Below are 16608 nucleotides of genomic sequence, written 5' to 3' on the forward strand. Positions count from 1 at the left end.
TCTCTCTGTAAGCATGAATCATTGGTACAACAAAGCAAATGTGCTATAATCATATACTTATAATAGAATTCTACTTTCTCCGTGATTGGGCATTTGGAAGTCAAGGTATTTTAGAGCCATTTTTTCTCCCCTCACATTTTGAAAAAAGTTAAAGTATACAGTCTTAGAAAATGCACTAAAAGAGATGAAGATTTCTTGGTCTTGGAGAAACCAAGACGAAGAAAGAACGTGATTAAGGTTAAATGATTGCAGTGGGTACTGACGTGACTAACACAGATATATTCTCCAAATAGTGAATTTCAAAACTATAGGAAGCTTCCTAGGAATTGTCCTCTGCTAGAGTTAGAGTTCATGGGCTCGAAACCTAAATACAGAATGAAGGTTCAGTAAAGCTGTAAGTTTTAACAGTGGGGAACATTTATTGGGTTCCTTCCATGTGCTAAGTTTGTTATTACATTATCTCATTCTTAGCAACCTTAGTGGGGAGGTCTATCTCCATTACACAGATTAGGAAGCTTGAAGCTCAAGTAGGTTATATAATTTGTCCAAGATCACCCAGGCCAGAAATGGTGGAGCTGGGATTGATGACTAATGGTTCCTTCACAGGATATTAGGGAAGGTCTAGGGTCTTTAGAGACCATTACGTGTTTGTTAAGATTGCCGTCCCACACAGGGAATATAGTCAGTAATATTGTAATAACTGTATGTGATGTCATTTGGATACTGGACTTATTGGGGGGATCACTTTGTAAGTTATATAATGTCTAATCACTATATTGTACATCTGAACTGAATATAATATTTTATGTCAACTGTAATTGAAACAAATTTTTTTTAAAAGATTGCTGTCCCTTTTAAAATTACTTATACTCAAATCTAGTGATGTCCACGTGGCAGCTCTTGTGTTCTATTTTTCTTTAGTAACTCTCTCTTTTTAAGTAGATCATTATTATAGAATCTTAGGATGGTGATGGTGGCCTTGAAAGAGGTTGGCTGGACTGCAGCCTGCCTTCTGAGAGACAAAGCACCTCCAAAACGCAGCGAGATCTTCTCAGTTGTTTAGGGATAGTGAGAAGTTATTTTGGCTGATCTTGGCTATCTTCAGGAAGGACCCCCACTAAGTAAAACTATCCTTTAATAGACTGTTCTGACAGGAAGTTTATGTAGAAGCTAAAATCTCACTGACACAACTGCTTTTATAGGGGAAGTTAGAAAATGACTACTACTTCTTGTAAAATTCCATTATTCACTATCAAGCCACCTTGGAAACTTCATTCACTGGGGGTTTATTGAGTACCTACTGTGTGACAGGCATTATACTGAATTATGCTGAATGTGCCCTTGGAAATCTTCATGAATAACACTAGGCAACCCAGCCACACTGCATAGTTTAGAGTCAGATTTTTAATTTTTTGAAGAATAATGATGAGTTGCACCCACTCTATATTATTTAATGCTTACACAACTCTCTGAGAGAACATTACCAAACCTGTTTTACAGATGAGGAGATTATAAAGCTCAGTAACATTAGGAAACATAACCCAAATTACACAGCAGGGCCTTGGTGATGTGCGCTCCTAAAGAGAATAAGTTTCGATATAGCACTTTCCAGTTACTCACATGTTTTTACTTATATTATCTCATCTAATTTTGTAAACAGAATGATAGTAGTTATTATTATATTCAATTTTCAGAGAGCAATCATCACTTCTAGATATTGTACACTTAATATTGCCAGGAGTATCAGATGATTTATCATGTTCATGTACTGCTCACAGCAACCCTAATAAGTATCATTATTCTCATTTTCCAGATGAGCCATTGAGGCACCCAAAGTTTAAGTGCCTTGGTTAGTGCAGTGGGGAGCTCTGCCCAGCCACGTACACATAACTCCTCTTGCTGTATTCGCTCTACCATATTATGCTGCCTCGTTTTCCACACAGGGAAACTGAGGTACAGAGAGCATGATAACACAGCTGAGGTCATACAGCTTATAATGAGAGTTTGCACCCACTCTATATTATTTAATGCTCACACAATGCTCTGAGATGATATTATTAAACCTGCTGGACTCCAACTCGGATCCTTTCCTCACTTGTTTTCCTGGCACTGGGCTGCCTTTCTGCACGAGGAGGACTGGGTGATGTGGGAATAACTTTAAACCTATAGCAAATGTATTAGCTCCAATGCAGACTTGTTTTAACGAGGGAACTGTCCCTGTGTCACCAAGAGTTGTTGTTGTTTTGTTTTTTTTTTTAAAGAGAAAGGCTGTATCTTACATCCAAGTTAAATTCCCCAATTTCTTTGTGATATGTTTAACTTTAATAATTGTAGTCACTTTTTACATTTCTTTGTATTTTTTTCCCCATTTGGGGGCATGGAGCCCCAATACTACTGGTGACAACATGTCACAGGAGAGGAACGGACATTCAGGTCACACTACTTTGCTCAGGAAATCCTCTGGTGACGTTAGAGTAGAACTCAAACCCAAATGTGAGTCCCTCTGTGCCCAACTCAGCTCTGTGGCTCCTGACCCTTGTGTCAATTGAAAATGTTGCTTCTGGTGCTGTAAGGAATGTGTCCTTTCCCATCTGAAGATCATTTCCCATTTCTCTGAATAGTGAATTACATTAACGGTTAAAGCAAGGAAGTCAGTATCAGATATATAACAAGGACCACTCACTCAGATTTGAAATGCTGCCAATTCATACAATCTCAGCCTTGAACATTTTAAAGTACAAAGGTTCATTACTTTAACGATCAAGTATCCTTTAGATTTCTGAAGGAAAAGTTTCTGGTCACCATTTACACTAATATACTTTTATTCAAATTGCAAACTCAGGTAAAAATGTTTCTTAAAATGGAATAGGATGAATTTTTTCTATATATTTGTTGATAGAGTAAATATCAGATAAATATCCAGATGTGTTTAATTATTTTGAGTCAAGAAAAGTATGTCCTATTTAGACAGTCTTTAAATAAATTGTTTCTGAATTGAACAAATAAACAAGAAATAGCTGAAACTAGATGACTTTGTAGAGAAAAACTTGAAGTATTTAAAAAGAGGAATCATCTCAGAAAAACCTATGTCTTGTTATTCTCATTTTTTAATAAACTTTAATTGACTATCCAAATATTTTAATAGTTTTTGAAAAATAAGCTTTTCATATTCAGAGACTGACAAGTGATATAGGCATAATTTAAAACCTATTGCAAATTTATTAACTCCAATGCAGATGTGTTTTAACCATGGAACTACCCTAGTGTTACAAAGAGGTTTTTTTTTTTTAAAGAGAAAAATTAATACTTACTGAGTGCCTCCTATGCTAGTACTCTATTCTTAGTTTTCTCCTGTAATCATCACATCCCTGTGAATTAGATATTATTGTTCCTCTACCCCTTTTACAGATGAGGAAACTGAGGCTCAGAGTCACTGAGTAATTAACCCAAGATTACAGTTAGAAAGTAGAAGTCTCAGAGCCTGAACCTAATTCTGAACATTCCAAAATCCATAGATATTCTAATATATAAAGCTGTCTTGTGAATGGCCTGGTATATTAGAATTTTAAAAATTAGCAAACATTTTTAAAATTAACAAAAATGTTCGAAACTAGAAAAAAAATGTTAAGAGAAATGTGCTTGTGATTATGTTTGATTAGCCCTCAAGTAAGAACAAAACAGTTTGAAATATACACTTTTCCGCCCTGGAAACATAGAGAAAATTTACATTTTTTTTTCATATGCAGACTGAAGCTCTTGATAAATTTGCTTGGTCCTGATTTGAGTTTGTTCCTCCAAGAAACTCCATAAAGATACCCCCCAAAATAACGTTGATGGTCGGCAGTGAACCCTAACAAGTTGGCTGCCCGTTATTTTTATTATCACAGTGACTGTAGGTAACACTAGGTCACATTTCAAACATGTGTCACCTTTTTAAAACAGATTCTAATAGGTTTAAAGACGTGTCCTTGCTCTCCTGTTTGGGATCATTTTTCTTATTGTCTGCATGATGATGAAGCTTTTCAGTTCTTCATAGTAGTTGACTTTGAAATTAAGTTTTGCCTTTTTGTAAAAGTTATTTTCTGGAGTAATTTTACCATGAGCTCCCCTCCATTCTGTTCTTCTCACATGCTGCCCACCCTGTTCTCATCTCTGCTCCCAACTCCGTGCTAGCAAGTGATATCCCACCGACCGGCCTGGGGAGAAAGTGAGCCGTGCTAACATGGTGGCATCACACACGATGAAAGCCAAAAGCACGCCTGAAAGAGTAGCTGGGTACACCGCATACAAAGCAGCAGTCTGCCTGTTCCTTCACTGAGTTCATTGTTCAAAGAATTTTTAAACGTTAAAAGAAATAAGTAGTACGTGTTCACTGGAGTAAATTAGGAAGCACAGAAAGCAAATAAAATGGAATTCAGCTTTGCAAAGATAACTGAAGCAGATTGTTTTCTAATGACTATTAGGCTTTCTAAGTGGACATGTTTATGTGAGAGACAAATAGTCCTCCACTGTGATTCATTTTGTTACTTTTTTTGACACCTAAAGTCTGTCTAGCTTTGTGCTATATAGGGCCTGAGGGGATGGGGTTGTAGGGAATAAATAGACCGTGTGTGTGTGTGTGTGTGTGTGTGTGTGTGTGTGTGTGTGTGTGTGTGTTTTATACTGTTTGGGTTGTGTGTTTTAAGGTCACAGCAGCTGGTATACTAAAGATTTTTTTCTTTTTCCCAGACCCCAGGCAGGCACAGTCTTCCCCACCGTGGTCCTATGACCAGTCTTACCCCTCCTACCTGAGCCAGATGACTTCCCCGTCCATTCACTCCACCACCCCGCTGTCTTCCACACGGGGCACCGGGCTCCCTGCCATCACCGACGTGCCCAGGCGTATTTCAGGTAAAGACCACACTTCAACTCAAAACTCACTCCCGTGCAGGGGTGGGCTTGGGCTTGCAGGATGGGCCTCGTCTATCTTACCTGTGCTCACAGTAACTCTCTCAGACGCATGTGGGCCAGGATTTGACAACTGGCAGACCGGGTCTTCTGAATTAGGGAGTTTAAATATTCTCCCAGTTTAAGTCAGAAACGCTCCAGAGATGGCATATTTCCTAAGGTGATAGTGCATGCCACCAGTTTGTCCTGCTGCGTTGTACCCCCCCACCCCCCACCTCCTCGGTGGGCACCGCCCCTATCACCAGGGCCTTCTCCTGAGGGTCTCCTGCCAGGCTTTCCTCTGCTTGTTCCTCTCTTTTCCTCACACCTGCCTGTGAGCCAGATGACAGTCAGGGCACAGCCCCCCACTTCTAAAGGCCTTTAAGTCCCAGGAGTCCCAGCTAACCAGCTCCAGGAGAGAGCGCCTGCACATTTAAGATGCTTATCACAAACCTGAGGTGCAGTGAGGCCTGGAAGAGTCATAAAAGGCCACGCGTGGCTTCCGAGGGGCCAGCTCAGCCCAGGGCAGCCTTTCTGTGAAGCACAGGGCGCACTGCTATCGCTCTCCGTGTGGCGGCCCCAGTGCTCACACGTCCACTCTGCCAAAGCCACTCTGCCAAAGCCACCGGCTAACAGTTAGTGTGGAAGTGCGTGGGGTAAACAGCCTCCCCATCGTCCACCTAAAGGCTCTTGGCCAACTACACGAGTCCTGTGAATAAGAAATAAATCTCTCAGCACACGCCCCCCTGCACATACCACGGCATCACCGCCCCAGAAATACAGTGGCCTCCAGGGGCACATAGTCAGATCCTGCATTGGTCAGACACTGCCCAGCGGTCGGGCTCCAGGCACCTGTGTGACTCCTGGCCAGGTTAATGCCTTTCTCTCTCTCTCTCTCTCTCTCTTTGTGTTTCTGTCTCTGTCTCTCTCCCGCTCTCCTTTTCTGCAAAGCTCGACGCCGTTACTCACTCCGCTGAGTTGCACCACTGCCACGCTGACGCCCCACCAGCAGGCTTGCAGGTTTCGATTAGTTCAGTCTCCTTTCTTTCTTTCAACGGGGGAGGAGGGAAGGCTTTGCTTCTCCAGCAAATAGGCCAGGGCTCTCGGGTCCCAGTGCCGTCACATTTCCTGCCACAGATGGACTCCGTGGGGGTGAGTAGGCCCAGAAGGGACGGAGGGAGAGCCGTGCCACGCTTTGCATTCTGACTGCCGGGTCCCTGAGTCACATGCTCTTGGTTGGGGAGTGGTGCCGCGTACAGAATCTTAGCTATCATTTCCCTTGATTGGAATGACGGGCTCCTCCAGGCAAGTGTCGATTAAAGACACAGGAAAGGACAGGGAAGGCACAGGGTTATGGTAAGACAGGCTGGAGTGGAGCCAGAGGCAGTGTTGGATGGTGTCGAGTCCCTTCTGGTCCCCCCACTTGTGTGTTATTCTGGGTGTTTTGTGTTGCACAGGCCAACGTGACACTGTCAGGACGGCTTTGCGCCAGCTTGCGTCTGTTTAGGGTCCTCTGGGTTCCAACGTGTGTGGCGGAGGCAGGTTTGCTATTTGTCCTCTGGCAGCTCTGAGTGGAAAAACCTCGGGGAGTGGTGGCAGCCTGAGGGACCCCCCTCGCCCCAAGCTCTTTCTTCCTGAGTCTGCTCGTAGATGAATGCAGTGGGGAAGCCATCGAAAATGACCTTGAGAAGTGTTTCTCGTTTACACGTGTCGCATAGGACAGCCAGGGTATTCTGAGTCTACCTCCTGATCATTAGGTAAAACACGTCCATAAACAGAGGAGGCGGTAGGAGTGAAAACGGAGGCCAAAGGTAGGAACGGGAACGAGCCTCTGCTTTAAACTGGTTTCAAACGAGTTCAGTCCAGCTTTTCCCTCCCACCCCAAACATTTCTATGAGTTGTTACTGGCAAAGTTGCACAGTGCCAGGGTGGGAGGGTCTGTATAAACACTGACGTGAGGAGAACAGAAAATCCCTTTGGTCAGCAGCACGGGGAAGCAGGAAGAAAGAACTAGGTGTGGACTGTCACGGAACCGGAGGGACCCTGCTCCACCTGCCCTTGCTCACCGTGCTCCCTGCGGGGCTCAGGGACCCAGTTGCCTGGGATGAGCACCATTTTCACTGCCCGTCTCAGAGGTTCTCAGGTGCCAAGGTGCATGGTTTCTGTTGCATTATCTTCCCCCTCAATGTCTGCAGCGATCCCTAGGGTCCAGGCCTGCATGCATTCTCTGAGACACGGACAGCTACAATACTAACCTTCATCTCCATCGCTAAGCAGTCCTGTGTTCACCTCTTCCAGTGCTTTCCAGTTTCATATTTTCGTGTGGAGTAATCAGTTCTCATCCCCAAACAGGAAGGGATACATAAAATATTCTCGCACCATCACAGGTGAAAAAGAATAGGATTGGAGGCTCAGACTCAGGCTTGAATCCTCGCTCATACACGTATAGGACACGTTTCTTATGTCTCTGAAACCCAGTTTTACTATTTGTAAAATAGGGATATAAGATTTCTCTTCGGGTTCCTGTGTGCATTAAATGAGGTGCTTTATGTAAAGTGCTTAGGACGGGCCTGACACACATCATGTGATAAATAGATTGTAGCTGATATTCTGGAGCTAAAACTGTTTTGCAAGAATTGTATGTCTATATATAATTTGCAGGCGAGCCCTGGCTTAAATATATCAAGCAGATAACAATCTAAACTTTCAGAGGGCATTATTTGCTTTATAAAATGGGTCACCACAAAGCATATTTAAAATAAAAACCTTTGAAATGAGTTAATACTCAAATGCATTCATTAAGCACAATACTGTGCTTGGCACATAGAAATACTCAGTAAATATTTGTCATTATTACCATTATTATTCTGTAGATTTACCAGGAATATTTATAGAGCTAAAACAATTGGGAGCCATTCACATAAAGTCAGTAAAGACTAAAGAAAATAACTATTCAATTATATCTCAGAAAATAGAAAATATTAAGTTATACTTACATGTCACTGGGCTCAATAATGTTTTTCTCTGAGACAACATAGAAATAAAAGCAACCAGAAGGCTCTTTCAGAAAGACATGTTCCTAAAGAAATGCTGTTTCATCCTAAAAGACCTTGCCAAAGAAAGACACAATTCAATCTATTTAATTACCTTCAGAGATCTGATTTTACAACTTGCTTTTTTGGTATCCTTTCTTATGAGTAATTTTTCAAGTATGGATACAAATTCTAGAACTTACTGAATGACCATAGTGACAATGATATTATATTATATAGTTCCTTTAGTCTTCCACATATCCTTTACGGAGGCAAGATGTTAGTAAAATAATATTATAATGGTATGTTACCCACAATCTCTATTGCAAAGAATGATACACAACCAGATGTCTCGAAGCTCACAGTTACAATACAAACTTCAAGAAACATTTTCTTAACCTCGAATAGTATTATAACAAAAACAATAGCAGCATGACTGATCAATAAATTATTGCCATGTAATTGAGGAAACATTTTCTTAACCTTGAATAGTATTATAACAAAAACAATAGCAGCATGTATAGGTTTATGACTGATCAATAAATTATTGCCATGTAATTGACTAATAGCATCTACCTTATCATAATGAGGCTTTACAGCCCAGAAGCAGCCCCCCTTTCCCACCACACTTACTGTGATAATTGGAGCCTCATCACAAAGTAATCTGTATTTCAGTAGCACCCCACTTAGTGATTTTATACATTATCTCATCTTATCTTATACGATCCTAAAAGAATATTCACCATGCAGAGGTAGGTGAAGTTAAAGAGCGTGGCATAGCGAGGACCAGTGAACCTGACAGCCACCCTAACCACGGCCTGTCTTTATCATCGTAATCATGTTAGCACCCATGGCATTTATGATGCTCAGAGCACTTGTAAGGCTTGACACAAAGATTGTAATTACTTTTCAGGAGGTCATTACCAGACGCTGTGTAAATAAAAACTCACTGACTTTCAAAATGTATTTTATGTAATTATCCTACTGTGAAAAGAAGCACAGCTGTGTATCGAGTCTGCTTTTTTGACTTGCGGGTCAGATGATGAGCTGTTGTCAGTCTGCGAAAGTTTATTCATTGCAAATAACTCCCCCCTGCCCCGCCCACCTGAGTGAAGTAGCTCACATGAACCCAAGCCTGCATCACTTTTTGACATCCACGAGGTAGAAGGGATATACAGTGGTATTTTTTTCTGTGGTCTTGGTCACAGTGCTTTGCACAGATGCTTTCTTGAGGTCTCTTAGAGACTTAGGATACAGGAATTAGATTCAAGGGAAGGGCCTACGTATTCTCTGCCTGTGTTACTTACTCTCAGAGGCCAATACATGTATGGATGATTTTTCTCTGCATTTATAGGGCCTTTTTACACAAAACAGTTAAGAACTACAATCTTCCTGAAGGTTGTTTTGTGTAAGCCAATAGTCTTGAATTTCTTTCAAGATATTTAAATATCAAAAAATTCCACTTAGCTACACAGAACATTAAAGAGGTCTCTGTTTTTATGACTCTTAGTCGCTAAACTATAATATTTTCAAAGGTCAGCAGAATGGGCATTAGTGTAATAAATAAAATGACTAAAACTATTTTATTGCTACCACAAAATCTGGAAATTGCTAGTGGAAAAAAACTCCTTTTTATCACTAAAGGTATATTGGGGTGATGGTTTCATGTAATTTGAAAACCAGTGGGGATTGATGCAGTTCAATTTTAAAGGACCCTTATAACCGAGTTCCTATCAAGTCCCCTGAATCAAGGTTTGAAACCAGCCACTTCAGTAATGTGCCGCATATACGTGGACATAGTCAGGACGTGGGAGGGAGTGGTGCCCTAAGAGAGGTTAAAAGGAAAACTCCCGCAACTAATACCAATACACCAGAAAATTGAAGCCACTACAATAAAACAGTAGAACATCTACTTGTTACTATAGGGCCCTTCCTGTATTAAGAGCACCTGTTTGATAGACACACCTCTGCCACAGCAGCCACGGGCTAGTGAATACATTTAACAGGATCCCCTTTCATTTTGAAGAAGTTCTCTGTTTGAAGCCACAGAAGGGGAAGATATTAAATGTAATGGGCCCTAAACAAAGGCAAGACCTGTGTTAGCAACTGAATGCTCACTATTCTCTGTTCTATCGACTATGCCTTGTTGGGTTACTTTTGCGTTCTGTAAGTTGAACTTCATCTTGCTTTCTCTAAAAATGGGCTGTCTTCTGGCATGAGCAGAGGATGTCTTTATCTTATTGCCGCGGGCCCAGGTTCAGGGTGTACCTGGACCTCAGGTTATTAAAACTTTTGAGTTGCTGGTGCTGAGAACCCAAGAAGTGATTTCCATTCCAATTCGGTCGGTTGGGGATAGTTGGCCCAGCCCACAGAGCTGACTGACCTTGGCTGTGTGACTGGCTCCTGTTATTTGTAGCTAGACCGAGGGACCAAAGCTCGGAAGGAAATGTGTATACATGGTTCGCCGCTGATTTTCTGCGTGGTTCTTGTCAGATGTTTTTGGTGAGGATTTATCTGGGATACGTGCATGAGCACCCACACGTGGAGAAAGGGTTTAGTAGTGAAAGGAATCGTGCTGAATCAAGGAGGGTGAAGACCTGGTTAGGAATTGGATGGGAAGATTTGCTGCTGTCCCTCTCTTTTCGTAAAAGGAAGCTTGGGAGCTCGAACCTCACTTCACGGAAAGTATTAAAGTTACTTTTCTAATGACACGGTGGCTTCTGTGCTTCACGGGGACCTGAGAAGAGGGTGGAGGCAATGTCACCGAGGAAACCCGAGTTTTAGTTTCACTGTCACTGACGATTCTTTGCACTGTTCTCTGATGTGTCGGGGTGTTTATTGTGCCTCAACGGTCTCATGTAAGTGATTACTCAGAATTGCCCGTGCACGCGCCTCAGAGGTTCTGCAAGGACTAAGATGATGTCTTTCCAGGCATTTGTTGATCTTAGGACTTTTAGGAAAGAAAGCTTTTCTTACCCAATAAGTGCCCATGAGAAACTAAGTTGTATCACTAACTTCAAAAGAGTAAAAGCATGCCATTATATACATTTTGTTTTGAAATTAATATTTTATTGTTAGAGCCATTTTCGATTTACAGAAAAATTGAGCAGCATATGTGTACAGATTCCAAACTCACCCTCCCTCCTACTTGCTTTTATTATTAACCTCTTGCATTTGTGTGATGCATTTGTTATAATTGATAACCCAATGTTGGTACATTATTATTAACTGTAGTTTGCATTAGGGTTCACTCAGCACTGTGGACTTGTATGGGTTTTGCCAAATGCATTAAATGTCATGCACCCACCATTACAGAGTCATACAGGATAGTTTCATTGCCCTAAAAATCCCCTGAGCTCCCCCTACTTATCTGTCCCTATCTGCCTCCCAGCCCCTGGAAACATTGGTCTTTTTCCGGACTCTTTATTTTTGCCTTTTCCAGAATGTTCTGTCATTGGAATCATACAGTATGTAGACTTTTCAGTGTAGATCTTTTCACTTTGAAATGTGCATTTAAGCTTCCTCCTTATCTTCTCATGGTTTGATAGCTCATTTCTTGATACCACTGAATATCCCATTGTAGGGATGTTCTAATATTGTGGAAAACATCTCACACTGGGGCTACCGCCTCACTATTTCCTTTTGTCCCTGACTTTGTCAGCAATGTTTCTTTTTAGCAAGTATTTCATGCATTCCTTCCTGGGAAACACTTTCTCTGCCCAGCAGTTGTCACCACATGGTCCAGATAATGGTTTTCCATATCATTGGTCCATTTTTAAATTAAATCATTTCTTTAGTTTTGCCCATAAGACAAATTACTAAACATTTACCTTTAGGTGGTCATTCATATCAATTCAAGTACAGAACAGACCCAGCTAAAAAGAACAATCCATTGATGTGGCTACTTAGCTGCCTCCCCAAATAATGTAGTCAACTCTCCTAGGTAGTGGACGCTCCTTTCTCTTAGGGAGGCCCGTCGTGCCTCAAGTGTGTGGAGCTGGTTCCCTTTTCCATGCCAGTCCAGTGGCTGCATCTGAGGGCCGGACCCTGTCGAACCTTCTCAAACATCTCTCTCTCAGCCACCACTTTCCTCACAGCGAATCTCTCTCTCATCTCAGTAGAGCTATTTCTCACCTCTGTACACTGGACACCTCTTGTGTACATATCTTCCTTCAGTATCATAGTGTGACCACATGCCTTTCCCCTTTTAGGGGTACACTTCTCAGGGACTGTGTCTGTGCCTTACCTGTTATTCAATCATTGTACCCTAACACAGTCTCTAGCACATAGGAGGTGCTCAGTTAATGGTTAGTGAAACAAAGATAGTGGAAAAGAAGGTAGAAAAAAAGGAAGATGAACACAGAGAGAGAGAGGGAAAAAAAAGGGAAAAATGAAGAAAGCAGTTTGTTCACCTGGAACAACAAAGAAAGAGCAAAACCAGAGGAACTTTGGTTGCTGATAAGGACAGGAAATAGCACAGTTAGAGTGTGCATAAGCAGTATGTATTTTTATCTCCAAGCCTCTCTGCAATGTGTTTCATATTTAGAGCACATATCCAGCCTGCATCTGTTTCCAGAACTTGCTGCTAACAGTTAGTAATGATGCCAAAGCATACTTCAGGTCCAGCTTGCAACCAAGTGATCAAATAGAATGTTTTATTTCTAAATTAGAGTCTGACATTAATTATAGCCATCATGTAATAAAGTGTCAGAGTCTTTTCTGAGGAAACGATAGAAGTGATATCAACGGGGCTGTTACACCGAAGCAAAACTCTTCCTCTAAAACAAAGCAAAAGATCTTGTTTTGACAATGATCATTTCTCAAAAAGTCTTATCTTCAGGCTGACTTTTTTCCTTAGACTCCCTCATCCTCACCCCTTTCTAGATCCTTGCTGTACGATAGGGTTTTATGTCACCTCACTGTCATGCTCCGTGGTCTCTGGCGTACTGCAGTTTGTCAGTGCCCCTCTAAATGCCGGAACCTGGGACCAAGCTCCTTCCTTCGCGGCCTCTGTGAAGGCCCCTGAAGCGGCCTTAGCATTGGGTAACCACGTTGCCCTGTTTCTCACATCAGCCACTTCTGTGAAGCTGCATGTCTTCCATTTTTTTACTTTTCCTGATTATTTTAGTTCCAGGTAGGATCATTGATAGTTAATTCTGTTAACATTATCTTATTTAATTCAGGTAATAGTAGCTCGCTCTCTGGAACTTTGTGGATGTTTATAATGTCTCCCAATATATTAGTGGCTTCTCTCATTTCTTCTTACCTGGGAGGAATTAATTTTAATTCACCTCAGTCATTTTAGATCAGCTCAACAAATACTAGGTTTATACCTGAAGGGTACCCAGGGAGGCAGTGAATAGAAGGGAACAGAAGACGTCGTCTCTGCCTTCAGGAGGCTTTTAGTCTCACGTAGGCAATGGCATTTTGCAAACATGACACAGTCACATGCCAGCACATGCAAACAATGTTCCGATTTTAGTGAAAGGAGGTCTCTTTGTTCTGCTGCATAACCAACTTTATAAAGCCTTCTCCTTTAAGAAATTAAAAAAGAAATCAGTTCCATTCTGCTCAGATTATACTGTCTGAGTTGCTCCAACAATTACATTTTTCAACTGAGAAAAAAAAAATTACACTTGTTGACATGTGTGGTTTCATAATGTTTCTTAAGATATGACAAGAATATGTAAGATCTTATCTTTTCCCAGCGAGATTGAAAGCCCCTCCAGGCTAAGGGCCTGGCCTTCTAATCCTCTGCTATGTGTCTGGGTGACTCCTAGTTTCAGGCTCTGCCTGTGGGTGCTCAGGGGAAGTGCTTGCACGCAGAGAAAGGTCGCCTGATAGGCAGGGCTGCTTGCTTCAGGATTACTTAGGCCATGACCGGGGCGAGGAGTTGGCTCATAGATCTAGAAGTGGGACTGTGTAGGAGGCTAATGACAATGGCCATATACCTTAATTTCACATTCCATTACACAAATACATTCCTAGCAAGTTATTATATTGTAAAGTTCCCTATTCTCTTTACAGGGGAGCAACACTGTTAGCTCTATGCTATAACACACATGCACATATGCACGCGTCCACCTCTTCACCACATTTAGAGTGAGTGTACGTATAGCTATTCTGGCCACTAGGAAGGCATATATTATAAATGAGTCAGAATTTAAGTGAGTTGTTCTGAGGCAAATCGAGGAACCCATTTGACATATTAAATTATTATTTTTAATGTGACGCTGAAGAAATTCCTACATCTCTAAATCCATGAAAGTAATGTAAATGAAAATAAACTGCTGCTCAGGGAACATTGTTCCTGAATATCTCAAAGGACAGTGTGACCAACTGGAAATAGGGCAGCTAAGCATGGCAGACGAGAACAAGACCAGTGTTTCTGTATCCGAAGTTCGCCGCTCTCTTCCCAACCAACACAGTCACCATTCTAGCTCGTTTCCTATTATAATTAGTAATAATGCCGTAGTTAGTGGAATAATAGCAACAAATATAATGATGGTTATAAACACTCCACCCTGTGCCAAGGAGAGGAGTGATTCATGATAAATCAATAAGAAACCCATTGATGTGGTCACAATAAAGCCTTGCATAATTAAGAAGAACCCTTTCTAAATAAAAACTACAAAGGAAATAAAAACAGGCTTGAAAAAGAGAAAAAAAAAGTCTGATAATAATGTTGTGGTGCTCATCCTTAAAAAAACACACAAACCTGAAAGTTCCCAAACTACACCTTAGGAAAACAGTGTATTCTCAGTGTTGCTTGAAAGTGCCGTGGAATGTTGGCCAAAGGGCTCAGAAAAGGAGAGTTTGACCCACTGGCCCGTTGACAGAAAATGTTAAAGTTGTTTTCTGCCCTTAGAAGTTGGTGGGTGTCGCAGGTACGATACCTTTGGAACATTCGCTGAGTCTTGGTTTTTCTTGCATTCTGACAGTCTGTCTTTTGATTGGTGCATTTAGACCATTGACATTCAAAGTGCTATTGACCGGGTTGGATTAACATCTCGCACATTTGTTACTGATTTCTATTCGTTGCCCTTGTTATTCACCCTATTTGTCCTTCTACACTTTTGCTTCCTTTGTGGTTTTAATGCTTTCTTAGCATGTGAGTTATGCTTCTCTTTTATCCTTTTTTAGTGGTTGCCCTAGAGTTTGTGATATACATTTACAACTATTTCAAGTCTACTCTCAATAACACTACATCTACCACATCATGGGTAGTATGGGTGACTTATAAACATCTTTGTGTAGGTTTTGTGTGGACGTAAGTTTTCAACTCCTTTGGATAAATGCCAAGGGGTACACTCACTGCATCACATGGTAAAAGGATATTTAGTTTTGTAAGAAACTGCCAACTGTCTCCCAAAGTGGCTGTACCCTTCTGCATTCCCACCAGCAATTAATGAGATTTCCCGTTGCTCCACGTAATCTATGTGTCTTTATATTTAAAGTGGGTTTCTTGTAGACAACATACAATTGGGTCTTGTGTAGTGATATGGTGAGGAAGAAGTATTTAAGATGAGTTCTAACAATCTGTGACTTAATTGGCGCACTTAGACCATTGATGTTCAAAGTGATTAGTGATATAGTTGGATTGATATCCCTTTGAAGGGTTAATTAAACCTCAAATAACCTCTTTAATCCAGCAAATGATTGAAGCATTTAAATCGGGACATGGATCTCAATGGAGAATTGAACCCAACACTGACAAAATAACAGTTGCTCAATAAACTTGTGTTGAATTAGTTTTGTTTATCAGAAAACCTTTCTTCTAAGACCCAGGCATATGGCACTCGTTGAATCATTGGCATTGTGTTGGAAATAGTGCTGGGTTGCAAATTGAGGAACCTGCCACCTAATTTTGATATTCTTGAGCAGATCACTTGATAATTTCTATGGGTCTAGTTTCATCAGGTGTGAAATGAGTTAATTGGGCTACATATTCTCCAAAGTACATCCTAAGCATTGAACATCCATGAATCTAAAATAAGGTCCGAAAGGGTAAGTTTTCTCACAGAAAGCTTCTATAATCACCACATCAGAAAACCAAATACTTGTTCTCAATAAATTCTTATTTATAATAAGAATAGAGGCTATTATGAACTAATAGGAACAACTACTATAGATTTCAAGAAAGGCTTTGTCTTGTTTGCTTCAATTGATTCTGATAAGAAGCAACCTAAACTCAGATTAGTTAAATCCTAAGAACCACACCCTTAGACCTTGGCCACAGCTGAACTTCTGTCCAAGGTGAAGCCTTACGTATGTGCATGTGTGTCAGAGTCTGCAGACAGATTGGAGAATCCCAGCTTTATGTAATATGACGGAACTTTACTTACTGGCATTTTACAGGCCCTTGCATGGTTTTATGTAACTTATCTGCTACACCCTTTTTACCTGAAAATGTTTATCATGGAGTGTAATTTCTCTAACTGGAGAAATGAGAATCTTATAAGCTAAAGGTTACTAAAACAAAAGGACTGGTGATTTTTGTTAATAATAGAATAAATGGGATCAGAGGACCAGACTTTCTATATTCAATATATTTAGAGAAAATATGAGTGGCATTATAACAAAGTTCCTTTTAGTGAAACATTGTTGCCATAGTATTTTATGACCACGTGATAAAAAATCTTTATTGATA

At 41.0% G+C, this 16608-nt stretch overlaps 1 protein-coding gene across 1 annotated transcript in view; it reads left to right on the forward strand.

Annotated features, from left to right (window-relative positions):
* Window positions 1-16608, forward strand: part of RUNX2 (runt related transcription factor 2) — a 119595-nt gene that overhangs the window by 80575 nt on the left and 22412 nt on the right. Inside the window, exon 5 of the mRNA XM_015572160.1 lies at window positions 4729-4890. Coding sequence (XP_015427646.1) covers window positions 4729-4890 — 162 coding nt within the window. The remainder of the gene's footprint in view (window positions 1-4728; window positions 4891-16608) is intronic.

The sequence above is a fragment of the Myotis davidii genome, unplaced genomic scaffold (genome assembly GCF_000327345.1).
Source record: "Myotis davidii unplaced genomic scaffold, ASM32734v1 scaffold167, whole genome shotgun sequence".
In the NCBI taxonomy this organism is placed as follows: domain Eukaryota; kingdom Metazoa; phylum Chordata; class Mammalia; order Chiroptera; family Vespertilionidae; genus Myotis; species Myotis davidii.